This window comes from Orcinus orca, chromosome 19 (assembly GCF_937001465.1).
Source record: "Orcinus orca chromosome 19, mOrcOrc1.1, whole genome shotgun sequence".
Lineage (NCBI taxonomy): Eukaryota > Metazoa > Chordata > Mammalia > Artiodactyla > Delphinidae > Orcinus > Orcinus orca.
In genome coordinates, this window is record NC_064577.1 from 52985828 (window position 1) to 53008890 (window position 23063).

The window sequence follows — 23063 nt, forward strand, 5'->3', positions numbered from 1 at the left end:
GGTGGTCGAGAGGCTCGTCTGAAACCCCGAGCCCAGCGCCCCGCACCCAACCCCCGGAAACCACCGGGGTACGAACCTCGCAACTCGCACGTCAGCAACCCCGGGGGACCCGCGCGGCCCGCCCCACCCCCCACGCTCCCCGCCTGCCCCACGTGACTTCCCGAAAGGCCCGGGGACCGCCCCTCCCGCAGATCAGTTTCGTTTCCTTGGCGGCCTCCGGGCGATAGTGCAGCAGTCGCGGCCGCAGTTCCAGCGCGTCCCGTCGGGTTCCCCCAGGAGCGCCATGGCGGAGCTGTGCCCCCTGGCCGAGGAGCTGTCGTGCTCCATCTGCCTGGAGCCCTTCAAGGGGCCGGTCACCACGCCCTGCGGCCACAACTTCTGCGGGTCGTGCCTGGACCAGACGTGGGCCGTCCAGGGCCCGCCGTACCTATGCCCGCAGTGCCGCACCGGCTTCCAGACGCGGCCACAGCTGCACAAGAACACGGTGTTGTGTGCGGTGGTGGAGCAGTTCCTGCAGGCCGAGCAGGTCCGTCCCGAGCTCCCCGACGACTGGACGCCGCCCACCCGGGCCGCCGCCCCCAACCAGGCCGACCAGGTGCCTTGCGACCACTGCCTGAAGGCGGCCGCCGTCAAGACGTGCCTGGTGTGCACGGTCTCCTTCTGCCAGGAGCACCTGCGGCCGCATCTCGACAGCCCCGCCTTCCGGGACCACCCGCTGCAGCCGCCCATCCGTGACCTGATGCGCCGCAAGTGCCCCCAGCACAACCGGCTGCGGGACTTCTTCTGCCCTGAGCACGGCGAGTGCATCTGCCACATCTGCGTGGTGGAGCACAAGACCTGCTCGCCTGCGCCCCTGAGTCAGGCCAGCACTGACCTGGAGGTAGGGGCTGGCGGATGAGGGCCCAGAGGGGCAGCCTGGGCCTGCTGGGTTGTGCGGAGGGCACCACTGTGGGCATCTTGGCCTACTTGGATCACCTGGGTGCGGGGGATGGGCCTCGCTGGGCCTGAGATCAGGGCAGGGGCATCCCCAGGGTCCAGGTAGAAAGGGGCTGGGAGAACATACAGCCCTTCTGGATCATTCCTGGTCCACCTTCTCTGCCCCCACCCCTCTCACCCATTATACGGAGGGACATTGCTTGCCTTAAGCCTAGCACTTGTCTGACATGTTTAGTACAGGGTTTTGAACATCAGATATGAGCGCTAGAGGTTACCTCTGTTCTTTCAATAAATCCGGGTAGCACCCGGGAGGTGGGTATAATTAGTTATTTACAGCTGAGGAAATGGAGGTTCAGAGAAGTTAATTTAACCTGAGCTAACCCAAGTGGCCAAGTGGGCATTGGGCCCCCAGCTGGTCTGGCTCCACATGTGCTGTTTCTCCCTATGGACCAGCCTCAAAGCCAAGTCCACAGAGTTCAGAGCGTAGGACATTCCTGAGGTCATGTGAGAAAAAGCCTTTGGTGAGCCAGAGACTTCCAGCGACCAGGGAGGACAGTTAAGGGTGGGAGGGTGGGCAGAGTCCCAGGAATCCCTGGACAGGATGCACAGCCAGACTCCTGCACCGTAGCGCCCTATATACTTCCTGTGCCGCTTTAAAGCACAGGACTGGCCCTCATCAGTAAAGTGAGGAGGTGAGGCTGGGTGGATTCATTCCTAAGGGGCCTTCTGGGTCTGTGATGATTTCAGTGGTTTGGGGATCATAATTTCCCCCTGTGGACTCCAGGCAGAGGCTGAAAAGGTGTAGTCTAACTACCTTTCATTGTATCTGTCTGAGCTCCAGAGTGAAGCCTGATTTCCTTTCACTCTGGCTGTGCTGTCCGGGAGAACAAGGGCTGTCCTCGTATCATCAAAGGAGACGGGAGGCCTGTGGGAGGTTTGCAGTGGTGCCAGGGCCAGGGTGAAGGCTTTGCTCCCGTCCGGGCACGGCTCCTCCCTGGCCTGGTCTGCTTCTCCAGTCTGAGCTGGGTTTCTGTGTACTTCCTCCCTGAGTCCCAGAAGTCAGACCTCAGGCAGTGCCTGACAGTTGACTTTGGAGGTACCACCATCTCAGGCCCAGACTACCTGGGTCTCTACCTGTTGCAGGAAGGAAACTGCCTGGCCTGCGGAGGCTGGAGCCCTGCTCTGCCCCGCATCCGCTGTGGTTCAGGGCAAGTCACTGAGTTCTCTGAACCTTATCTTCATCCGTAAAATGGGATTAATAGCATTCCCTCCCCACCTCCAAGGGTGACCAGGAGGCTCCGGAGGGATGAATTGTGTGGGAAGTGCCTCGTAGGCAGGCCCCAGAGTCAGGCTGGTTGACACAGTCTCTGACCAGAGCTGGATGTTGAGATTTGGGTTTGAATTCTGGCTCTGCTTCCTAGCTAGGAACTCAAAAAAGGGGCACAATAATAGTACCTATCTCAGAAGGTTATTGGGAAGATTAAATGAGGTGTTCCGTAAATGGCGTTTTACAGTTCGCTAACGCTCCATAGACGTGCCGCTATCATTTCTGTTACTCAGAAATTCCCTGAGGAGAGTTTGCTGCATGGAGGGGGTTAGGCTCCCCAGATCTTCTTTGCCTCAGGATGCATGGCTCTGAGGACTAGGGCAGCCTGGCTCCTATCGAAAGACCCTTCTAGAAGTTCTTATCCAGGAGGCTGAAGGCAAGTAGGGGCAGAAGGACCCATTTCCGCCTGGTCTGGAGCCCCAGCTCCCTCTCAGCCTCCAGGGCCTGGAGCTGGAGTCTGTGCTCAGATTATTTGTATGCCAGACACACTGGGCTTTTTAATCCTTTTAACAAGGCTTTCCTGCCATCTCTCCCCTTCCCCTCGTTGTCCTGGCTTGCTCAGTCCTTTAACCTGTCTCCTTTTCCAGCCCTGCTGCTGGTCAGTACTGGTGGCAGAGCCAGCCCAGCTTGGCCCAGTCACTGGTGTGGGGTGGACTCAGGACTCCGGTGCCTCCCACGTGGAGGACCCAAGTCCCCAGTCTGTGAAGGAATCCTCAGAACTTCGAAAGGTTCTCTACCCTTGATTAGGGGATTGTCGCTGCTGTCAAAGTCCTTGGGTGGCTTTCCTTTCGTCATCTATAGCCCTGTGGGCCCCTCTCTACCATCAGGGGACTGTTGTATGCATTTAATTAATAGTGGGTAAAATCTTTCAGAATATAGGGTTCAGGGGTGTACTACTAAGAGTGAGTCTTGGAGGTGAAACATTTGGCAGCCCCCAGGTATTCTGAGGTCTCTTCCAGCTCTGAGACCTGTGAGGCCAGATCTGCCCGGGCCTGGCCTTCTGCCTTTGGCCCACAGTTCATCTTGGCCACTGTTAGAGACCAGGTCAAAGGGCATTGTCACAGAGGTCCCATCTGAAACGCTATCAGTGACTTGGGCTTTTGGGGTTGAGTTAGTGTGGCCTTGGTCTCTGCTTCTAGCCTTTCCATGTGACTCTCTCTGGGTTGTTCAAATCCAGAGTCAAGGTCAGTGGTGGAGTGGGAGAGGCAGGGAAGAGGAAGGGAGGGCCAGAGTATTGTTGAGCCAGCTAGTTAGGGGACATACATTTTTTTCTAGAATTTTCCTGTGTGCTCAGTTTGGACACAAGTCTGTAATTGTAACACCAGGATCTTGTAACACTAGTTAATGGCGATGTGACCTAGGGCAAGCCACTTAATTACTCTGTGCTTCAGTGACCTCATCTGTAAAGGGGGGATAACCCTCTACCTCCTAGTGTTGCTTTTAGCTTTACATAGTTAATACATGGAAAGCACTAGAACAATGCCTGGCTGGGAGTACGTACATGATAAACACTAGCTCCCATTATGGTAGTGGTGGTGGTGATTTTCCTACCCATTTCTACGCCCCAACATTTCACCTGAGTAGGGTGAAATTGGACATTGATTATGAAAATTTATGGCAATACTAAGAGGCCTTGGGTGATATTAGCTTCCACTGTGCATAACTTACCCTTGTATCTGAAGGCTAGGGGCCTAGCAATTCTGAACCACCTTAGTTCAGTTTCAGGGACTGAACTGTCGATGGCTGGTTTACTGCTGGTTCGTCACTATTCCTAGGGTTTAGCCCTTGGAGGTCCCTGCCTGTGGACTCTGATCTTTGTCCACCTGCCTCTCCGAGGCTGACAGAGGCCCTCCCAGCTGTCTTCTGGAACTGGCAGATGGATCTGGGAGAACAACCCCCGATGCCAGGCTTATCTCTCTGGGTTTCCTTCTTCTGGATCTTAATTACATAATCCTTCCCTGCTTTCTTGGCTCCCCATTGGTTTTTAATAGATCCCCCCTCCCCCAATATTCTGTCTGCTTTTCTGGTTGTTTGCAGTGGGAGGCTTGGTTTGTACAACCCTGCCTGCCACTTTCTGAAGCAGCTGCCCCAGCTCGTTGTGTCTCTGTGAGCTTGACCACCTTGCTGTCCTCTTTGCCTCAGTTTCATCATCTATAAAATGGGTGCTAGTGAAGGAGCTCATAATCAAGCTGAAATTTACTAAGGCCATTTGTCCTGACTAAGATCCAGGCACTATGCTGAGAACTCAACTCTGCTTCGGTTAATTCTCCTACTAGCCCTGCTGGGTGGGAACAGTTGCATTGATATCTATTTCATGGCCAAAGAAACAAGTGAGAGACAGCTGGAGAGCCTGGGTATTGAGTCTTGTCTGTCTGGCTCCAAATTCTATCCTTGTAACTTCCTTACTGTCCAGTTCCCCTGAAAGGATGAAGGGAGGCGGTACATATGAGAATGCTTCAAAAAGCTACAAGCAGGGACTTTCTTGGCTGTCCAGTGGTTAAGACTTCACCTTTCAGTACAGAGGGTGCGGGTTTGATCCCTGGTCAGGGAGCTAAGATCCCACATGCCTCGTGGCCAAAAACCAAAACATAAAACAGAAGCAATGTTGTAACAAATTCAATAAAGACTTTAAAAATGGTCCACATCAAAAAAAACAAACTTAATAAAAAAAAAAGCTACAAGCAGGTGAGACTTGGGGTGGTGGAAACACCTGGGGGATAGACTTGAGGGCAGTCGCTGGTGTTGGGTGCTGGTGGGGGGCTGGATGGGGTATTTTCTCACTCGGTTTGTTTTCTCCGCAGAACAAGTTGAGGCATAAACTGACTGTCATGTACAGTCAGATCAACGGGGCGTCAAGAGCACTGGAAGACGTGAGAGCCAGGCAGCAGGACGTGCGGGTGAGTGACAGGGCTCCCCGCCACCAGCCTGGCCCTGGAGCCTCCCTTCACCTCTGGGGAGGACAAGGCTTGTGTCAGGTTCACTCACAGTGTCAGAATTCAACTTCAGCCTTGCAGAACATGCAAAAAGCTATGTGCCCAGAGAGATCCTTCACAGACTCAAAGCCTACCTACAAGCCCAAACATTAAAAATTAGGGTCAAAATATAGTCATATAAAAAGTGGTTATGATTTATGGGGGAGAAAAACAGGAAGTAAAAGTTGCATCTATTTATTTTTAAAAAGTGTATTTGTTTCTAGGGCGACTGTAACAAGTTACTGCAGACTGGGCTTACAACCACAGAAATGTGGTCTCCCACAGTTCTGGAGGCCAGAAGTCCCAATTCAAAGTGTCGACAGGGCCACACTCTTTCCGAAGGTTCTGGGGAAGAATCCTTCCTCACCTCTTCCAGCCTCTCGTGGCTCAGGCATTCCTTGGCTTGTGGCTGCATCACTCCAATCTCTGTCCCTGTCTTCACACGGCCTCCTCCGTCTTCTCCTCTTTTGTCTCTAATAAGGACACTTGCTATTGGATTAGAGCTCACCTGGGTAATCCAGGATGATCTCATCTCAAGATTCCTACCCTAATTACATCTGCAAAGACTCATTTTCCAAGTAAGTTCCGAAACATGGACATATCTTTTGGGGGGCTGCCATTCAACCCATTACAGGAAGTATAGGAAAAAAGACTGGAAGGAAATATAATAAAGGAATAGTAGTGCAAGTGTTGGAGTGGTAGAATTAGGGATATTTTTTTCCCTCTAGTGTTTTTTACAGTTTTTATAAGGTTACAATGCTTTTATATTGCAGGAAGATTTGATTTTTAAGCATTCTGGTCTGGAGCTGCAGCATTCAGTTTTATTGCCACAGCTGTGGCTTAATTAGATGAAATCTGGTTTAGAATACTAGCCTGTGTTGGCAGATCTCTGAGCCTTAGTTTTGAAGCAATCACAACTTCTTTCCAGAGGTGAGTCATGAGGCTTAAATGAAAGGATGCACATGAAAATACCTGTATCAGTGGGGGGGCAGGCTAAACTGCTGTAACAGAGATACCCCTCAAAATCAGAGGTTTAAAGAAGATAGCCGTTTATTTTGCTCCCTGTGACAGTTCAGGTGAGGAACCCAGGCTAGTGGGATGGCTCTGCTCCATGTGATCCTTCAGAGTTCAGGATCTTTCCTTTTTACTGCCCTTCCTCATCTCTGTGGTTGCAGCTGGGTCACCATTACATCTTTGCTCTAGCCTGTGAGAAGGGGGAAGGAGAGTGTTGCCATTATCACTTTTGCTCCTGCTGTGAGCAGCTTAGTCACATGACCAAGCCCAGCTGCAGGGGATGCTGGGAAATGTAGTCTGCGGCTGGGCTGCCACGTGCCGGTCTAAACTCCAGGGGTGTTCTCTTCTTGACGGGAGCAGAAGGAGGATGAATACTCAGGGACATTGGTAGTCACATTGGAGGTGGCAGGGTAAAGTGTTGGTTAAAGAAAGAATTGAATTCCCGGGACTTCCCTGGTGGTCCAGTGGTTAAGACTCCGTGCTTCCACTGCAGGGGGCACGGGTTCAATCCCCGGTCGGGGAACTAAGATGCCATGTGCCGCGCAATGTGGCCAAAAAAGAAAGAAAAAGAGATAATTGAGTTCCAGTCTTCCTGTCCCTCTTATGTGTGTTTCTGTCACGTTTGATTCTGAGCTGTTGAGGTTTCCCAACATGTAAAGCGAAACTGCAGCTTCTAGAGCAGTGCTGTCCGCTGGACATATAAAGTGAGCCTTATACTGTGCATAACTCTCATTTGAATAACACGTGAAATTGATTTTAATAATATATTTTATTTAACTCAGTATATCCAAAGTATTATTTTAATCAGTATAAAGTATTAATGAGATATTTCAAATTCCTTTTATTTTACACTTGTAGCACATCTTAACTTGGACTAGCCATAGTTCAAGTGCTCTGTAGCTACAGGTAGCAAGTAGCTATGGTATTAGAAAGCGCAGTTCTAGAGGAAATTTTCTAGAGCAGCCTCATACCCTTTAAAAAATTACTCATGAACTGCTTTCCAGCTTAAGAAATAAAATATCGCCATGGAAGATGAAGCCCCTGCTTTGCTTCTCCCTTTTTATATCCCCTTTCCTCTCTTCCAGAAGTAACCACTATCCTGAATTTATCCATTCCCATGTGTTTCTTTATACTTGTAATAGGTATGTAATGTATTCCTTTGGCAATAAATACTACCATTCTGTTTGTTTCTAACCTTTATGTAAGGAGCATCATACTGTATGTCTTCTTCTACAAGTTGTTTTTCCCTTATTACTGTTTAATATTCCATCCTGTGAATAATTTTCCGTCTTCCATTGATAGACGTTCAGGTTGTTTCCAGGGTTTTGCTAATTCAAACAGTGCTGCTTAGAGCATTCTTGTGTGTCTCTTGGACAGGTTCTGAGATTTTTTTCTTTATTTATTTACTTGGTTGCATGGGGTCTTAGTGGCTGCAGGTGGGCTCCTTAGTTGCAGCTCCAGGACTCCTTAGTTGTGGCTCGCCAGCTCCTTAGTTGCGGTACGTGGGCTCCTTACTTACGGTTCGCGGGCTTCTTAGTGGTGGCATGAGAACTCTTAGTTCCAGCATGCATGTGGGATCTAGTTCCCTGACCAGGGATTAAACGCAGGCCCCCTGCATTGGGGGCACGGGGTCTTATCCACTGCGCCACCAGGGAAGTCCCCAGATTTTTTCTAGAGTATATTCCTAGACTGAGTTGCTGGGTCAAAGGGTATGAGCACCTTCAGATACACCAGATCTTGCTCTCCAAAGTGGTTGCATCCCTTTGTATTCCCAGGAAGTATAGGTAAGAGCTCCTGGCGCTCCGTGTCTCAGGCTTAGCGTTTTTGCCGGTCTGATGGATGCCCTCTTGTTTTGGCTTCTCAGGAGGTTGCACACAGGAAGATGGACCAGCTTAGACAAGAATACATGGAAATGAAGGCTCTCATTGATGCCTCAGAGGCCAACTCCACACGAAAGATAAAGGAAGAGGAGAAGAGGGTCAACAGCAAGTTCGACAACATTTATCAGATCCTCCTCAAGAAGAAGAGTGAGATCCAGACCCTGAAGGAAGAGATTGAACTTGCCCTGACTAAGGGGGACGAGTATGAGTTTCTGGAGGTGGGTCAAGATGAGGGCGTTGAGTACTCTTTCTGCCTAGCGTCATGATGTTGACTGTGGGTGCGTTGGGGCCCTCGAGGAGCTGAGGCTGTATGAGGTCATGGGAAGCATCCCTGAGACACATGCTGTGTTAGTTTTCTACATTTCATGACAACTTACCACAAACTGAGTGGCTTAGAAGAACATCTGTCTGTTATCTCACACTTTCTGTGGCTCAGGGCATGGCTGAGGTCTCACCAGGCTACATTCCTTTTGGAGCTCAAGGTTGTCTTCCAAGCTCACATTCTTGTTGGCAGAATTCAGTCCCCTGTAATGCAGGACGGGGGTCCCCATGTCCTTGCTGGCTGTCAGCAGGGGCCGTCCACAGTTCCTAGAGGCTGCTGTGATTCCTCGCCGTGTGGCCCTCTTTCGAGTTGGCAGCCGGCTTCTTCAAAACCGGCAGAGAATTTCTCCCTCCCCGAAAGCCCAGTTCCTTTTTTAAGGACTTTTACCTGATTAAGTGAGGCCCACCTGGGAGAATCATCTTTTTGATTAACTCAAAACCAACAGATTCGGGATCTTAATTACATCTCAGTATTCCTTCAGTTTTCCCATGTAATGTAACCTAACCATGGAGTAATATCCTTTCATACTCAGTGTCATGCTCATACTCAGGAGGAGAGGATGTATAGGATGTGTGCCCGGGGCAGGCAGGAGTCTTGGGGGCCATCTTAGCATGCTGCCTACTGCATAGGCCTCCACCGCTTGCCTCCATCCTGCCTCTGCACGGCCCCTGGAAGTGTCTCTCTAAAGCACAGGCACCACCCCCCGCCCTTTCTGATTTCACATTCCCACAGGACCTTGGTGACCAGCCTGCCTTTGCCAGCCACCCCCTGCCCATGCCCTGTGCTCTAACCACAGCAGAGCACTCCTCAGATGCACTGGGCATTGGGAGGGAATGCCATGGCTGGCTCTGCCTAGTAAACCCTGTCCTTTGTCCTCAGATCCCGTTATTCTGCCATTGCTGGTGATCCGGAGCATGTTACCTGCCTCTGCTCTTGCCCTCGACAACGTTGTTTTAGATGTGCTTGTTTTCATGTCTGTTTAAAAGGCTGTCAGGGGACCTGCCTGGTGGTCCAGTGGTTAAGACTCCGTGCTCCCAACGCAGGGGGTGTGGGTTCAATCCCTGGTCAGGGAACTAAGATCCCACATGGCGCACAGTGTGGCCAAAAAAAAAGAAAAAAGAAAAATGCTGTCAGCTCTTTTCGGGCAGGGCCCTTCACCCTCCTGGCATGTCCAGTGCACGGCAGAGTGTCTGGCACGCGGCAGATGTTCTGGGGTGGCCCGTTGATTGGGTGACGTGCTACTTTGACACGTCCAAGGCCCAGATTCCATGTTCAGGTCCTGAGAAGGCTGCCTGGCAGCCTTCTCTTCTCTGTTCAGGGTCTTCTAGCCACACCTAGGCTGGATGGCATTAAGTTTCATCTCACGTGCTCTTTCCCGTTTGCTGGCCTAGCCGCCTTGAGCTCCCACATAAGGATTCCGAGTCCACATCTGGTCCTCTGGATGCTGTATGACGTGATTTGGTCCCCAGGCCTGGAACCTTCTGTAAGATCCTGCTTTTTCGTTGGATATGTGGCTGAATCCTGCAGCCTTCCAGGCATTCCTGTCTATTTTCAGGACATGTGTTCAGAGCTGGTCCTTGCGGGATGGAGATGGTGATGAGTCTCCTGTACTTCTTCAGCCACTGCTGGAGGGGTGGAAAGAGCATTGTCCGTGGGGGTCAGGAGATCTGGGTCCCAGCTTTGTCCCTGCCACGAATTGGCAGAGGTCCTGGCAAGACACTTGTCATTTTTGACTTCAGTTTTCCCGTTTGTAAGGTGAGGGACCTCTGAGGGCCCTTCCAGCTCCAGATCACTGTGTCTTGAAGTGGCACTTTAACCCCCAGTGACCTCTGGCTCTAATTTGAGAGGCTGATTAGACTTAGTGCCCATGGGCACAGGGAAGCTCCTTCTGGAGTTCATGAGGCCTGAGCCCAGGCCCTGGCTTCACCAGAGCTGCCTGAACTAACCCCCTGGCTTGTTGCAGAAAGCAGCAAAACTGCAAGGAATCACAACGAAGCCAGTCTATGTCCCCAAGGTGGAGCTGAATCACGAGCTGATAAAGGGTGTCTGTCAGGGCACCTCTGAGCTCAAAAATGAGCTGAAGCAGTACCTCAAACAGCTCCAGGACAAGAAGCCTGATGAGCTCATCATCCCAGGTAACTATTAGCAACCTCCTATGCTTTCCACTGGGACCCCTGAAATGGGATGTGTCCCCTCAGTGTTTTGGAGTGGGAGAGAAATCTTGAACTGGAGCATTGGGGCTTGAGTTTCGGGGGTTATAAAACATTTGCCCTCCATCTAGGAGGTAGTGGGGAGTTTTTGCCTCTTCCTGAGATTGTAGCTGTCCTTCCTAAAATATTTTTGGGGGCTGGATGTTATGAAGGGTCTTTCTAGATAGGCTTTTTTTGTGAGTCTGAGGTTGGCTCAGATGGGTTGAATGGATTCTGGGTTGTCAGTGTTATTTGGTAGGGAAGTGGCTAGTTTGGGGGTCAGAGAAACATGGAACTCCTCCTTGATACCCCCTGCCCTTCCACTTATATCCAACCCATTGTCAGATTTTGCTTCTTAAATATCTCGTGCTTTAGTCAGCTGATTTCACTGCCAGCCACCAGTCACCTGCTGTCCATTGCAATCACCCGTGGCAGCTTCCTAATGAATCCCTCTGCATCCACTCCTGTTGCAGCTGGAGAGAGCTTTTCAGGATGCAAATCTGATTTCTTGGCACCTTCTCCCCTGCCTCCTGTTCAGAGACTTTCCATTGCTTTTAGATTGCAGACCAGACTCTTGACCCTGGCTGTCAACCCCTGCCTGGTCAGGCCCCGTCTGTCTCTTTAGCCCTGAAGTTACCCCCTCCTCCCATACATCCCTCTACACTCTACAATTCTTCAAATATGTTAAGCTTAAAAAAAAAAAAAAGTTAAGCTTCCTGCCACAGGGCCTTTGTACATGCTCCCCCACTGCCTAGAGGGCTCAGACTCCAACATCTTCACCAGGTGACTCCTGTCACCCTTCAGAGGTCAGTTGAAACATTCCATTTCTCAGCAAACCTCCCCTGTTGCCACTCCTCCTCCTCAGACCAGGTTGCCGGGTCCTTATCATCCCTTGGGGCCCTTAGCGCATCTGTCATTTTACTCTTCCTTGCCATTCACCAGACTGTGATCAGTGAGGGCAGGGGCTGGGTCTGTTTTCATCCAGCACTCCCCAGCGCCTGGCACAGAGGGGAAAGCCACTGATGGATTAGCCCTGCATACTTGTTTTCCTGCTGTGTCAGTGATCACTGGTCTGGGGATGGAGGGGTGAGAGGAACCAGAGGGAAAGGAGCTCCCACGACGTGCCAGACATCTTGATCTCACCACCACGAGCGAGGAGAGTCATCCCCGTCATACGTCGGGCGAAACCAAAGCTCACAGACGGTTCAGAGGTCATGGAGTTGGGTGCTGGTGGAGGAAAGGCTCCACCCTGGCTGCATTTTAAGGCAGAGGAAAGAGGGAACACACCGAATTTGTCTTTCAGTTATCTTGTTTCTAGTGCTTGTAAATGATCGGATGGGGAAGGTCAGCGGAAATCAACTTTGTAAGCCTTCTTCCCGCCTGCCGCCTGCGGGCCTGGCTCCTAGGCTTGGTTTGGAAGAGCCACATAGACTACCCTCTTCTTCTTTGGCACAGGGGGCCCTGGAGGACATGACCTGCCGCACATGCCGAAACCCCCACGGCCTATGAAGAAGATCCCGAGTAAGTAAATAACCCCACCTCTGTCCCTGGGGCAGCAGTGACTGTGGCAGGCGGTGCTCGGGCTGAGGCACTGGCAGGCGTCACGGCTCCTTTCAGTGGGGCACAGCCCATCCCAGGCTCCGCGGGGCCCGGGCGCACCTGGAGGCAAGTGCTGCCTGACCCCACTGAGGGGAGGTGGCAGGACTGTTACAGGAGCCCTGCTGGGGCATGCGGGAGGACCGGCCATCAGCACTGGATATTCTGACTGCATGGAACAGGAAGATGACCGAAGCTGGCTTGTCTTGAGAAATACTTACGATGCCCGAGTTCTGGCATTTGGGGTGACCCCCTGAGCAGAGGCTGAGCCTCACCGTAGCCCAGTGCCGTTCAGCCTCGGGTTGGGATGTGTTTCTGCCATCACAGAGCTCTTCAACCTTTTTTCCCTGTTGCCCTCCTTTGCTCTTACCTCTCAGGCCCTTTTAGAAATTATTTTCCTAATCACCCCCATCCATGAAATTTTAATACCGCACATACGATATATCTGTTTATATACTGTGCTTTTATACATAAAAAGAACAAGTTTTTTCCATCCTTCTCTCCCGCTCACCTCCTAAGAATCAATTTTTGCTCCCCCTTGGGGGCGAAATCACCCTGTTGAGATGGGGCTGGGGTGAAGAATGGTCCTCAGTTTCCTCATCTGTCAAATTTGGACCATAATGATGTCCACCTCGTGGGATTATTGTGTGAGGTTCACATGGGACACTGATGGTGAAAGCTCTCTAAAGGACGGGCATATGTCACCGAACTGTTGGCCAAAAAGTCAGTGAGGACGGAGGAGGGCTGCCCCCCATTGGGTGGTTGGGATGAGAGAGCTCCGGGCTGGTTTTTATTGTTGTTTGCTTGGTGTTAGTGTTTGTCTTTGGCAGACAAATGTGTGGTACCAGTTCCTGAGTGGAATGGGGTCGGGGACTGGGATGCCTGGGACAGGTGAGGAGGGAGCCATCAGCGGAGCCTGAAAACGTGGAAGGGCACCGTGTGTGAAGAGGGAGGTACTGTAAACCTGTGGCCTTCTCAAGGCACAGCTCCTGAAAGCCTCCTTCCCGCTGCCCCACTTCATAAGCCCCGCTCTTCACGTGAGTGAGCTGTGGGGGGCTGAGGCGGGGAAACAGGCAGGGAAGGGGTAGGCTCATCACTGTGGGTGAGGCTTCTAAGAATCGTGATGACTGGGGAGGGGGCCCTTTGCCTGAGGCCAAGGTCATAGCCCGGGGTCCTGCCAAGATGCTGGTCCAGTGGCAGTGGGCAGGAGAGGAGCAGGGGGGAGATGGGAAGAGTGAGAACGACTCCTGAGAAATACGGCTCTGAAGCGGGAGGAACGGGGAGCCAGTGGGGCATGTGGGACCAGGGAGGGTCTGGTGGGGAGAGAGCAGGGCTGGTCTGGAATGTATAGGATCCTGCAGGCAGGCAGGGATGAGATCCAGAACCCCCCTTGTCATTTCAGTGGTGGGGAAGGTGGCAGAAAGGGAACCTGAAATCTTCTAGCCTGCTCAAACTTGAGCCCTCATCGCAATCCCAGGGGCTTGTAAGAGACAGACTTCTGAGCCCCACCCCCAGACTCTCAGTTTCAGCTGGTCTGGGTGGGTCTGAGAATTTGCATCCCTGCAGCTTCCCAGGTGATGCTGATGCTACTGGTTTGGGGACCACGCTTTGCGGACGGGTGTTTTAGCTAAACTCAGTTCCCACAGGCACACACTCGTGATACTTTCTAAAGACTGCCGTGATACTTGGCAAGCACATTTTTTTGGCTGGCTCCCTATGTGGGTCTTTTTTTGTGTTTGTTTTTGCATTTTTTCTTCTGTGGAGATATAATTTAATACTACAGTAAAATGCCCAGATCTTAAAAGTACAGTTAGATTAATTTTGACAAATGCACACATCTGTGTTACCATTACCCAGATCAGGATAAAGATTTCCATTAGTCCAGGAAATTCATTCCTGCTGCTTATTAGTGAGCCCCCTCCCTACCAAAACCATGATTCAGGCTTCTATCACCGTAGATTGATTTGCCTGTTGACCCCTTATATTTTTCGAGTTTAAAACATCCTAGCTTTATTTGCGTGGGTCACATTAGTGCATTGATTGCTATTATGGTGTTTTGAAAGGGTCATTGTGTCTAAAATATGTTAATTCTGAAAATTTTCTTTTTCAGAAGAAGAAAAGAAACCCAAGAAACCTGGTAAGTTACGCATTTCTGCATCTCTTTGTTTCTTGAGTGCCTGAGTGTAGAACTGAATGCCAGCAGGGAAGGCTGAGCCATGGGGTTTGGGGGTCTGGGCTCTGTGACTGTGTCCCGTGCTGGCAGCCAGGCCTGGGCTTGGAGGCGGCAAGTGTAAATGCATAAGACCAATAGGATGAGTGTTGCCCTGTCTGGACTCATTTGTGTCGCCGTGGCTGTCCAGGTGTGTGTTTGTGGAAGCAGCTCTTGAGAATCAGCGTGGCAGGGAGTATAGGCCATCAGGTCACCCTGTCACGTCCCCAACTCATGCGTCTCCTCCCTCAGCCCCAATCCTTGTCTCAGCCAGCAAGCTTCCCACCTTCGGAGCCCCAGAACATTTAGTGGATCTCAAACAAACTGGCCAGGAGGGTGAGTTCTGGTGGGCCAGGGGCAGTGGGCTGCCCACTCTGAGTTTGTTCTGAAAACATCTCTCTCTTCTTCATCCAGCTGAGGCCAAAGTCCCCGCCAGACCGTTGACCCCAGTGACTCTCAAGGCCAAGGTGCTGGAGACCTTCCTAGCCAAGTCCAGGCCTGAGCTCCTGGAGTGTGAGTAGCTGCTGGCTTGCTTACCCTTGCCTCTGTCTAGCTTGGTCAGCCTCTCCCCTAGAGGACCCACTGTGCTCTACTCTGTCACATCCTTACTTGCTCCCCTCTGGCTTCCAGCCTGGAAGTGGTGGGAGTTCCTTCCTCCAGGCCAGCCTAGGGGCCACCCGCCCGTAGCTTCACCCACAGAGCATCCTCCACTTGTGCTCACTTCCACGCAGTGGCCATAACCTCTCTCTGCAAAGTGCGCTCTGGCCCTCCTTTCCCCACAGCCACAGCAGGCTTGGTGGGGAGCAGTGGATGGCTGGTTCTCGGGCCGGCGCCTCCCCCCACCGCCCCCCATTTGTGGGGCCCCCTGTGCTCTGTGATACAGCCGTGTAAGCAGAGGAAGTGAGTTCTAGGGACTTAGGATCTTAGAGGACATTTTCCCAGGCCATTCATTTTGCCCTGGGGGAAAACCGTAGCAAAGTATCCTTCCCTGAGCCCCCGAGCCAGGGAGTGGCAGCTAACCCCAGTCCTGAATTCCCAAGCTAGGGATTGTCTTCTCTGCCTGCTGTCTCCCACTGGTCCAGGGTTCCCTGTGAGCAGAGGGGCAGAGATGGGTGTGTCCTGGGGAGGAGGTGGAGGGTGGGGACAGCACTCATCTCTGCTCAGTCTTCGGACTTGCCAGAACTGGCTGAAGTGTGGCAGGAAGGACGGGGAGGCCATGCTCGTGTCCCAACCAAGGAGTATATTCAGGTCATGGGTGTGCTTCCAGACCTTGACTGGTTCCCCGTTGCAACCAATTCAAGTCTAGACCGCTTAGCTCTCTACTTGTGGCCCCATGTGTCCCTCTCCTCCTGCTGTGGCCTCTGTGCTCCCAGCTGCCCAGCCTTCCCTGGTCCCAGCACCTGTCCACCATCCTCGTGACTCCACGTTTGCCTTCACTGTCCCCTCTGCCGAGCATAGCCGTTCTCCCTCCTCTGCTCTCCTCTGTTTAATTCTCTTCCTCTTCCTGTCGCCAGCTCCAATTCTAGCCCACCTGTGAAGTGTTCCCCTGTGCTCGCCCCACCCTTTAGCCGTTGCCCCGTGGCTGTGTCCCTCCAGCAGTGTGCCTGCCCTTTGGCAGAGTGCAGGGCCCGTAGTGTTGTCATTACTGACGGGCTTGCCTTGTTTGTGGGAGTGTGAGCTCCACAAGGCCAGGCACCGTGTCTGGTTCATGGTTGTACATCCTGCATGGAATCTGGCATAAGCCAGGGGCTCAATAAATGGTCTTAGATGGAGGAATAGACAGAGAGATGGGTGATTAATAGATGCACAGATGGCTGGATTGATGGATAGAGAGATGGACAAATGTCCCCCTGGCTAGATAGAATGGATGGATGAAACAAATGAATAAATATGACCAGTTAGGAAAAGGATTGAAAGTGAGAGCACTTTGGGCTCCTTGTAACTGACTCCTTGGTGCTCCCTTAGATACTGTTAAAGTCGTCCTGGACTACAACACTGCCCACAACAAGGTGACTCTGTCCGAGGACTACACCGTAGCTTCTGTGGCTGACGTACCCCAAAACTACCGATCACATCCCCAGAGGTTCACATGCTGCTCTCAGGTGTTGGGCCTGCACTGCTACAAGAAAGGGATCCACTACTGGGAGGTGGAGCTGCAGAAGAACAACTTCTGTGGGGTGGGCGTCTGCTATGGCAGCATGGAACGGCAGGGCCACGAGAGCCGGCTTGGCCGCAACAGTGCCTCTTGGTGCGTGGAGTGGTTCAATACCAAGATTTCTGCCTGGCACAACAACATGGCGAAAACCCTGCCCTCCACAAAGGCCTCGCGAGTGGGCGTGCTTCTCAACTGCGACCATGGCTTTGTCATCTTCTTCGCCGTGGCTGACAGGGTCCACTTGTTGTATAAGTACAAGGTGGACTTCACTGAAGCTCTGTACCCGGCCTTCTGGCTGTTCACCCCAGGCGCCACGCTCTCCGTCTGCTCCTCCAAGTAGGCGGGCTCTGGACGCTTGGCCTGACTGCCTGTGCAGTGCCCGGGACTCTAGTGAAAATGCTGTATGTAGGTGGAGCTCTCAGGGAGGTTCCTGAGAGTCCCCAAGGGCTGAAAGGATGGGAGGGGAGCTGGTGAGGGTGGGAGGATAGGGAGATGGGCTAAGAGGATGGGTTTGGCCAGGGAAAGGGATGGGGTGATTGCGTTATGGGTGAGGAAGCCTTTCTGCCTTCTGCTGCCCATCAGGCAGGATGACCCCCTCCCCTTGTTCTGGTAGATCTCCAGGCTGCCCGGTGGCCGGGTGCGGCTTTGCGGAGTGAAGTCCTTAGCGCCCCTCTGCTCTTGGACATAATCTATAGCCACTGTGGGTTCTTCCTTAGGCCTCTGGTGTCTGCCTCTCTGCTGTCTGGGGTAGCCTTCAAATCTTGGAGTTTTGATGATTCTCTACAGAGCTACTTAACTCTATAGATTTTTAAAAAAATTCCAAAGTCACTGAATTTCATTATTACTCACCCTCCGCTACCTACACGTGGGAGTTGGGGTGAATGCTCAGACCTCTGGTTATTTTCTGTGCTTGAGGGAAGCTGCGCACAACAGGTCTCCACCCAGACCAGAGTTTCCCAAAGAAGTATGTCCTTTTCCTCCACTGTTTCCCTTTCTGTCTTGGACCTCAACACCCCATCCATAGTTTTAAAATGTTTAGTCCAACAGGACCCTTTTCAGTCTAAGATTTCAAACCATAATCTGAATCAGCCTGTTTTGGATTTGTGATTCAGGGTCAAGGTGACCCAGGTCCCATGTGGCTAGAAACCCCTCCCACTCTCATGTATTGTGAAAGGCGTCTCAGCAGAGATGCCTTGGTTACAACTACAGAGCCTTCTTCCCCTAGCCCAGGCTTTGGGGCAAGGCTCTTCACCAGGCAAGAGGGACCCTGACTGTGTTCACAGTTGGAGGTTTTCTTCTGAGTGGAGCCTCTTGCCTTCTTACTGATCACCCTCCTCAGTGACAGCCTCTGTTCCCCAGGATTGTGAGATCCTGCACTGGCTGGTGGAGATACCACCGTGGCCAGCACAGTTGAACGTTCAGCTAAGCCCGCTGTCAGGCAGACAGGCCAGGTGTGGCTACCTCAGGGACCATACTAGGTCACCTGCTGGGCTGACTACCTATGGCCAGAAGGGCCTTCTAGCAGATCCATGGGAAACAGCAACATTCCCGTTCAACCCAGCACTGGTCCTTGTGTGAGTTAGAGGCCTGTCACCAGCCCTAGCCCTTTCTACTTTCCTCCTCGTTTGAGCCAATTCCAGATGTAGGAATTGACCAGGCAAAGGGTCAGGAAGACTTAAGGAGCAGGGAGGAAAGAAGCTGCCAGGCTTCAGCACAAGGAGCTATTTTTCCTGCAGTGTTTCTGTGCAGTGAAAATAACCCCAGTCCACTCAGGGCAGGAGTGAATGGATTGCTGGAATTTCCCAAGCTCCTTATATCCTGATACTGTCAGGATGTAAGTTCTGATCCCCAAAGTGAGAGAAATGGAACCTCTTGTGGTGAAATGTGTCCTGCTCTGGGCTTTGCCAAGAGGAGAGCTGAGGTCAGGCTCCTTGTGGTATGAAAAGGATAATAATACCACTGGAGACGGGGACCCCAGGCCTGTCCACATGGATGTTTGACAAGTTAGTGCTTCTGGAGGCTTGTGCTGGGCCCCCAGGGCACTCTAGCCAGGCCCAGAGCACTTGATATTTCTGACAGATGTGTTCATCTGTGTCACCTCCCAACAAGAACTTCCACTTCCTTGGGAGAGAAATCATCTTTGTAGGGAAGATCCCCCTGCGATAGCTGAAATGTGGTTTTTAAAAGTTTTCTTTCTTTGCTCCTGGGAAGAAAAGTTCTTTGTTGATTCTTCTCTGCTTTTGGAGATGGTCCAAAGCATCTTCATCGATCTCCTGAAACAAACGCCTTGTTTGAAGCCAGTTTATACTCGGGAAACAGCTGGGTTTAGAGGGGAATGCCGAAGATTAAACCACGGGTCCTGCTTGGGCTCTTCTGCAGAAATGAGGGCAGCCAAGAGGGCTGTTCCCTGATGATCTGTCATCCAGCTCAGGAAAGGGAAGCATGAGCCCCTGTGTTGATGAGAGGCAAGCGGGTAACCCAAGGTGAGCCCTGTGTGGGTTCTTTGCGTGAACTGAGGGGCATTCCGAACCATTCTGTTTCCAGTGGTGAGACTTTACGTCCCCTCCCTTGACTTGCGGGGCCGGTGCCCGACACTAGCGTCCTAGAGTTGGGGGAAATTTTGTGTTCATCTGACTTCCCATTTTGCAAAGTAAGTCAGATGGGGAGGTATCGGATGACTCCACTCACCGCTCTTGACATCCCATTATGGAGGAGGTGCCTCCTTAGATGCCCCTGGTACCCTGGGAGAAGGGTCAGAACTTCCCAGATACACAGACATAAAAACACTCTCCCAACCTAGGTATCAGGGGCTGTCTCAGTCACTCTGGTGTGATAAACGAAAGGTCACGGTCAAGTGTTCGTTATTATTCAAGGACTGATTGATTGGTTCTCCTGTTATAATTACTCTGAAATGGGTCTGTGATTTATACATAATACTGATAGATTATTTCTTACCTTATTCTGCCCCACTGTATTGATTTTAAATAATTAGGAGTATTTAAGCTTATATTCTTGAGCGTGTATTTTTAAGAGTTGATTCTTTCAGAGATAATAAGGGCTGTAGACACAGATCTTCTGAAACCCACGAGAAATACCAGAGCCAAGGCCTGCTGACATGCCTTAGAAGCTTTGAATGCAATAAAGCTGTGTGTGGTATTGTTTCACACATTGCGGTGTGTGTAGAAAGTGTTACTTATCTGTCACGCTGGAGTCAGCAAATGAGGTGTCCAAGGGCCTCTGGCTGCCCCCCACCCAGATGCCTGGGGGCTGAGATTTCAGCAGAACTATAGCCCCTTTGAGGCTGCCATGGGTGTGGCAGCCACTCAGGAAGCTTTCCATGCAGATATCTCAGCCGGATAAGATGTCCTTCTGGGCTTTGCCTCAGGATGGGGGTGGGGAGGAAGGGGAGGGGTATGAGTGAAAAGGTAAATGGGGTAATCAGGGAAACAGTGATGGAAGTGGGAGGGTTCATTGTATTATGCCTTCTATTGTTATCTCTGTTTGAAAATTTCTATAATAAAATGTTTAAAAAATGAAACAAAAACCAGCCAGCAGTGGGCCCTGTTCACGGATTTTTATCCTTGTTTGAAGAGAGGTAGGAGTTGGGCTTGGTGTGGATTTGAGGTTGTTGAATAATAATTTGACTGGCTGTTGTCTCTTGTTCCTGCTGGGGAGATACTAAATCCTTGGAATTTCCCCAGTAATAGGAGCGTCCTTATTATTCATGAGCCCCTTGGATCACACCTGAATTTATGCTAAGAAGTGAGATGACCCAGGATCGGGGCTGGTCCGCAGAGAGACCAGGCGTGATATTAGAGGGTTGGTCTCCCTGAGCCAGCCTCACCCCCAGGAGGGGAGAGGGGCTGGAAATCGAGTTGAAATATGTGGTCAGTGATTCAATCAGTCGTGCTTGATAAAAGCTGGGCACCCCGAAGATCTGAAACAGGAGGGAAGGGGGCAGGGCACAACCTTTGAAAGAATGACATAGCCCGAGGACATGACATAAACTGATTAGAAGCAAATGAGTCCAAGCTGGAGGACAGGTCGACTTCCACTAGACATTGTGCCTCAGCATACACTCTTCTTTTTAAATGTATTTATTTTTATTTTTGGCTGCGTTGGGTCTTTGTTGCTGCGCGCGGGCTTTCTCTAGTTGCGGCGAGCAGGGGCTACTCTTCGTTGCGGTGCGTGGGCTTCTCATTATGGTGGCTTCTCATGTTGTGTAGCATGGGCTCTAGGTGCACGGGCTTCAATAGCTGTGGCACGTGGGCTCAGTAGCTGTGGCTCGTGGGCTCTAGAGCTCAGGCTCAGTAGTTGTGGCGCACGGGCTTAGTTGCTGCGTGGCATATGGGATCTTCCTGGACCAGGGCTCGAACCCGTGTCCCCTGCATTGGCGGGTGGATTCTTAACCACTGCGCCACCAGGGAAGCCCAGTATACGCTCTTTGTAACACATCAGCAAGCTAAATGACACAGCCATAGGCGCCATGACAGTTCCAAGGCCCACCATAAGGATCAAAAAGTGGGCGGTGGCCCAATTCCTGGAAATCCCCACCCCTTCCTGAAATAGCTGGAATACTCCTCCCACTCATTAGCCTATGAAATCACCCACCCCTATAAAAACTGAGAACCCCATACCCTGGGGCTGCTCTCAGCTTCTGAGATGGCCCACACTCTGTCTGGGAAGTGTGTTTCTTTCTAAATAAATCCACTTCTTACCTATCACTTTGTCTCTCACTGAATTCTTTCTGCCATGAGACATCAAGAACCTGAGCTTCATTAAGTCCTGAAACCAGGTGTGTGATCTCAGTTGGAAGACGGTGGGTTTTGCCCGGGTTTGAGTCCCGGCATGTGGGTTCAAGTCCCACTCTGAGGTGCATGGTTTCAGCTCCACTGAACACCCCGATTCCACAGGGAGAGGGACAGGAGCTCTGGGTTGGTGTCCCTTCTGGACCTCACTCCATATGTCTCTTCATTTGGGCAGTCTTGATCTGTATCCTTTACAATGAAACTGTAATCATAAGTATAGTGATTTCCTGAGCTCTGTGAATTCGAGTAACACTTACACTGAAGCTGAGGGAGGTCATGTGCTATAGACCGGAGGTTGATGCTGCCGCCCAATTCATATGTTGAAACCTCACCCCCAGTGTGGTGGTATTGGAGGTGATTAGAGGGTGGCACCCTCATGAAAGGGGTTAGTGCCCTTATACGTGAGACCCCAGAGAGCTCCCTCACCCCTTCTGTCATGTGAGGACGCAGCAAGAAGACAGCTGTCTCTCAACAAGGAAGTAGTTCCTTACCAGACACTGAACCTGCCAGCGCCTGCTTCTTGGACTTCAGCCTTCACAGCTGTGAGAAATAAGTGTTTTTGTTTAAGCCACCCAGTTTATGGCATTTTTGTTATAGCAGACCGGACTAAGCCTTCTGGATGTGTGTGTAGCCAGTTGGTCAGAAGTGTGGGTGGCCTGGGGACCCCCTGAAGTGTGGCTGGGGTCTGAAGTGAGGGCAGTCTTGCTGGGACTGTGTCCTTTGGCCTGTGGAGCCTGACTCTGACTCCAGGGGTTATCAGCAGAATTGTACTGCAGGATGCCAGCTGGTGTCAGAGAGAGATGGCAGGACTTGCAAACTTTGAATAAGCCCTTGACCAACTTGTCAGAAGAAACTACACTGTTCGTTCTTTCTTTTTAAACATTTCTTATAGCAGGTTTATTTGCAAAAACTGGAAACAACCCAAGTGTCCATAAACAGGGTGAATAGATAAACAAATTTTGCTGTAGCCATACAGTGGAAAACTGCTCAGCAGTATAAGGAAGGAACTATTGATGGACGTGAAAACCTAGATAAATCTCAAAATAATTATGCTGACTGAAAAAAGCCAGATGTGAAAGAGTACATAGTGTATGATTGCATTTATGTAAAACTCTAGAAAATGCAAACTCTCTATAGTGACAGAAAGCAGTTTAGGTATTGCCCTGGAAGGGGGGTGGGCAGGAGAGGCTGCAGGGAGGGATTATAATGAGGCATGAGGAAACTTAGGGGAAGATGGTTATGTTCACTATCTTGATTAAGGTGATAGTTTCATGGGTATTTGCATATGTCGAAACTTAAATTGTACAACTTAAATATATGCAGCTTACTGTGTCAATTATACTTCAATAAAGCTTTTTTTAATTTTAATTTTTTAATTGAAGTATAATCGTTACCTCCAGGTGCACAATATAGTGATTCAATATTTCTATACATGACAAGATGATCACCACGTTAAGTCTAGTTACCATCTGTCACCATCAGTCTCCCTCACCTCTTTCATTCATCCCCACAACCCCCTCCCCTCTAGCAACCCCCTCCCCTCTAGCAACAACCTGTTTTGTTCTCTGTATCTATGAGTCTGTTTCTGTTTAAAACACATTGTTCTATATATGCAATCTAAAAAAAAAAAAAGGTTCTGGTGAACCTAGGGATTG

General features: G+C 51.0%; 1 protein-coding gene across 3 annotated transcripts; it reads left to right on the top strand.

The window, feature by feature from the left end:
• Positions 1-186: 186 nt before the first annotated feature.
• TRIM25 (tripartite motif containing 25) lies at positions 187-22776 on the top strand. 3 transcript variants are annotated; one of them, XM_012533765.3, is made up of 9 exons: positions 187-880; positions 5065-5160; positions 8114-8347; positions 10415-10586; positions 12096-12161; positions 14347-14373; positions 14698-14781; positions 14860-14958; positions 16411-22776. In XM_012533765.3, exons 1-9 carry the CDS (start codon positions 284-286, stop codon positions 16938-16940), a joined length of 1905 nt encoding a protein of 634 aa, XP_012389219.1. In that variant the 5' UTR covers positions 187-283; the 3' UTR covers positions 16941-22776. The 3 variants fall into 3 exon arrangements, with proteins under 3 accessions (XP_012389219.1, XP_033287648.1, XP_012389220.1); XM_033431757.2 differs by having other exon boundaries at positions 14716-14781; XM_012533766.3 differs by lacking the exon at positions 14698-14781.
• The last annotated feature ends 287 nt before the right edge of the window (positions 22777-23063 follow it).

Coding starts and splice junctions, on each gene's coding strand:
- TRIM25 (XM_012533765.3), top strand. CDS start 284: ATGGCGGAGCTGTGCCCCCTGGCCGAGGAGCTGTCGTGCTCCATCTGC. Junction 5,161..8,113: donor CCAGGCAGCAGGACGTGCGG/GTGAGTGACAGG, acceptor TTGGCTTCTCAG/GAGGTTGCACACAGGAAGAT. Junction 14,782..14,859: donor CAAACAAACTGGCCAGGAGG/GTGAGTTCTGGT, acceptor TTCTTCATCCAG/CTGAGGCCAAAGTCCCCGCC.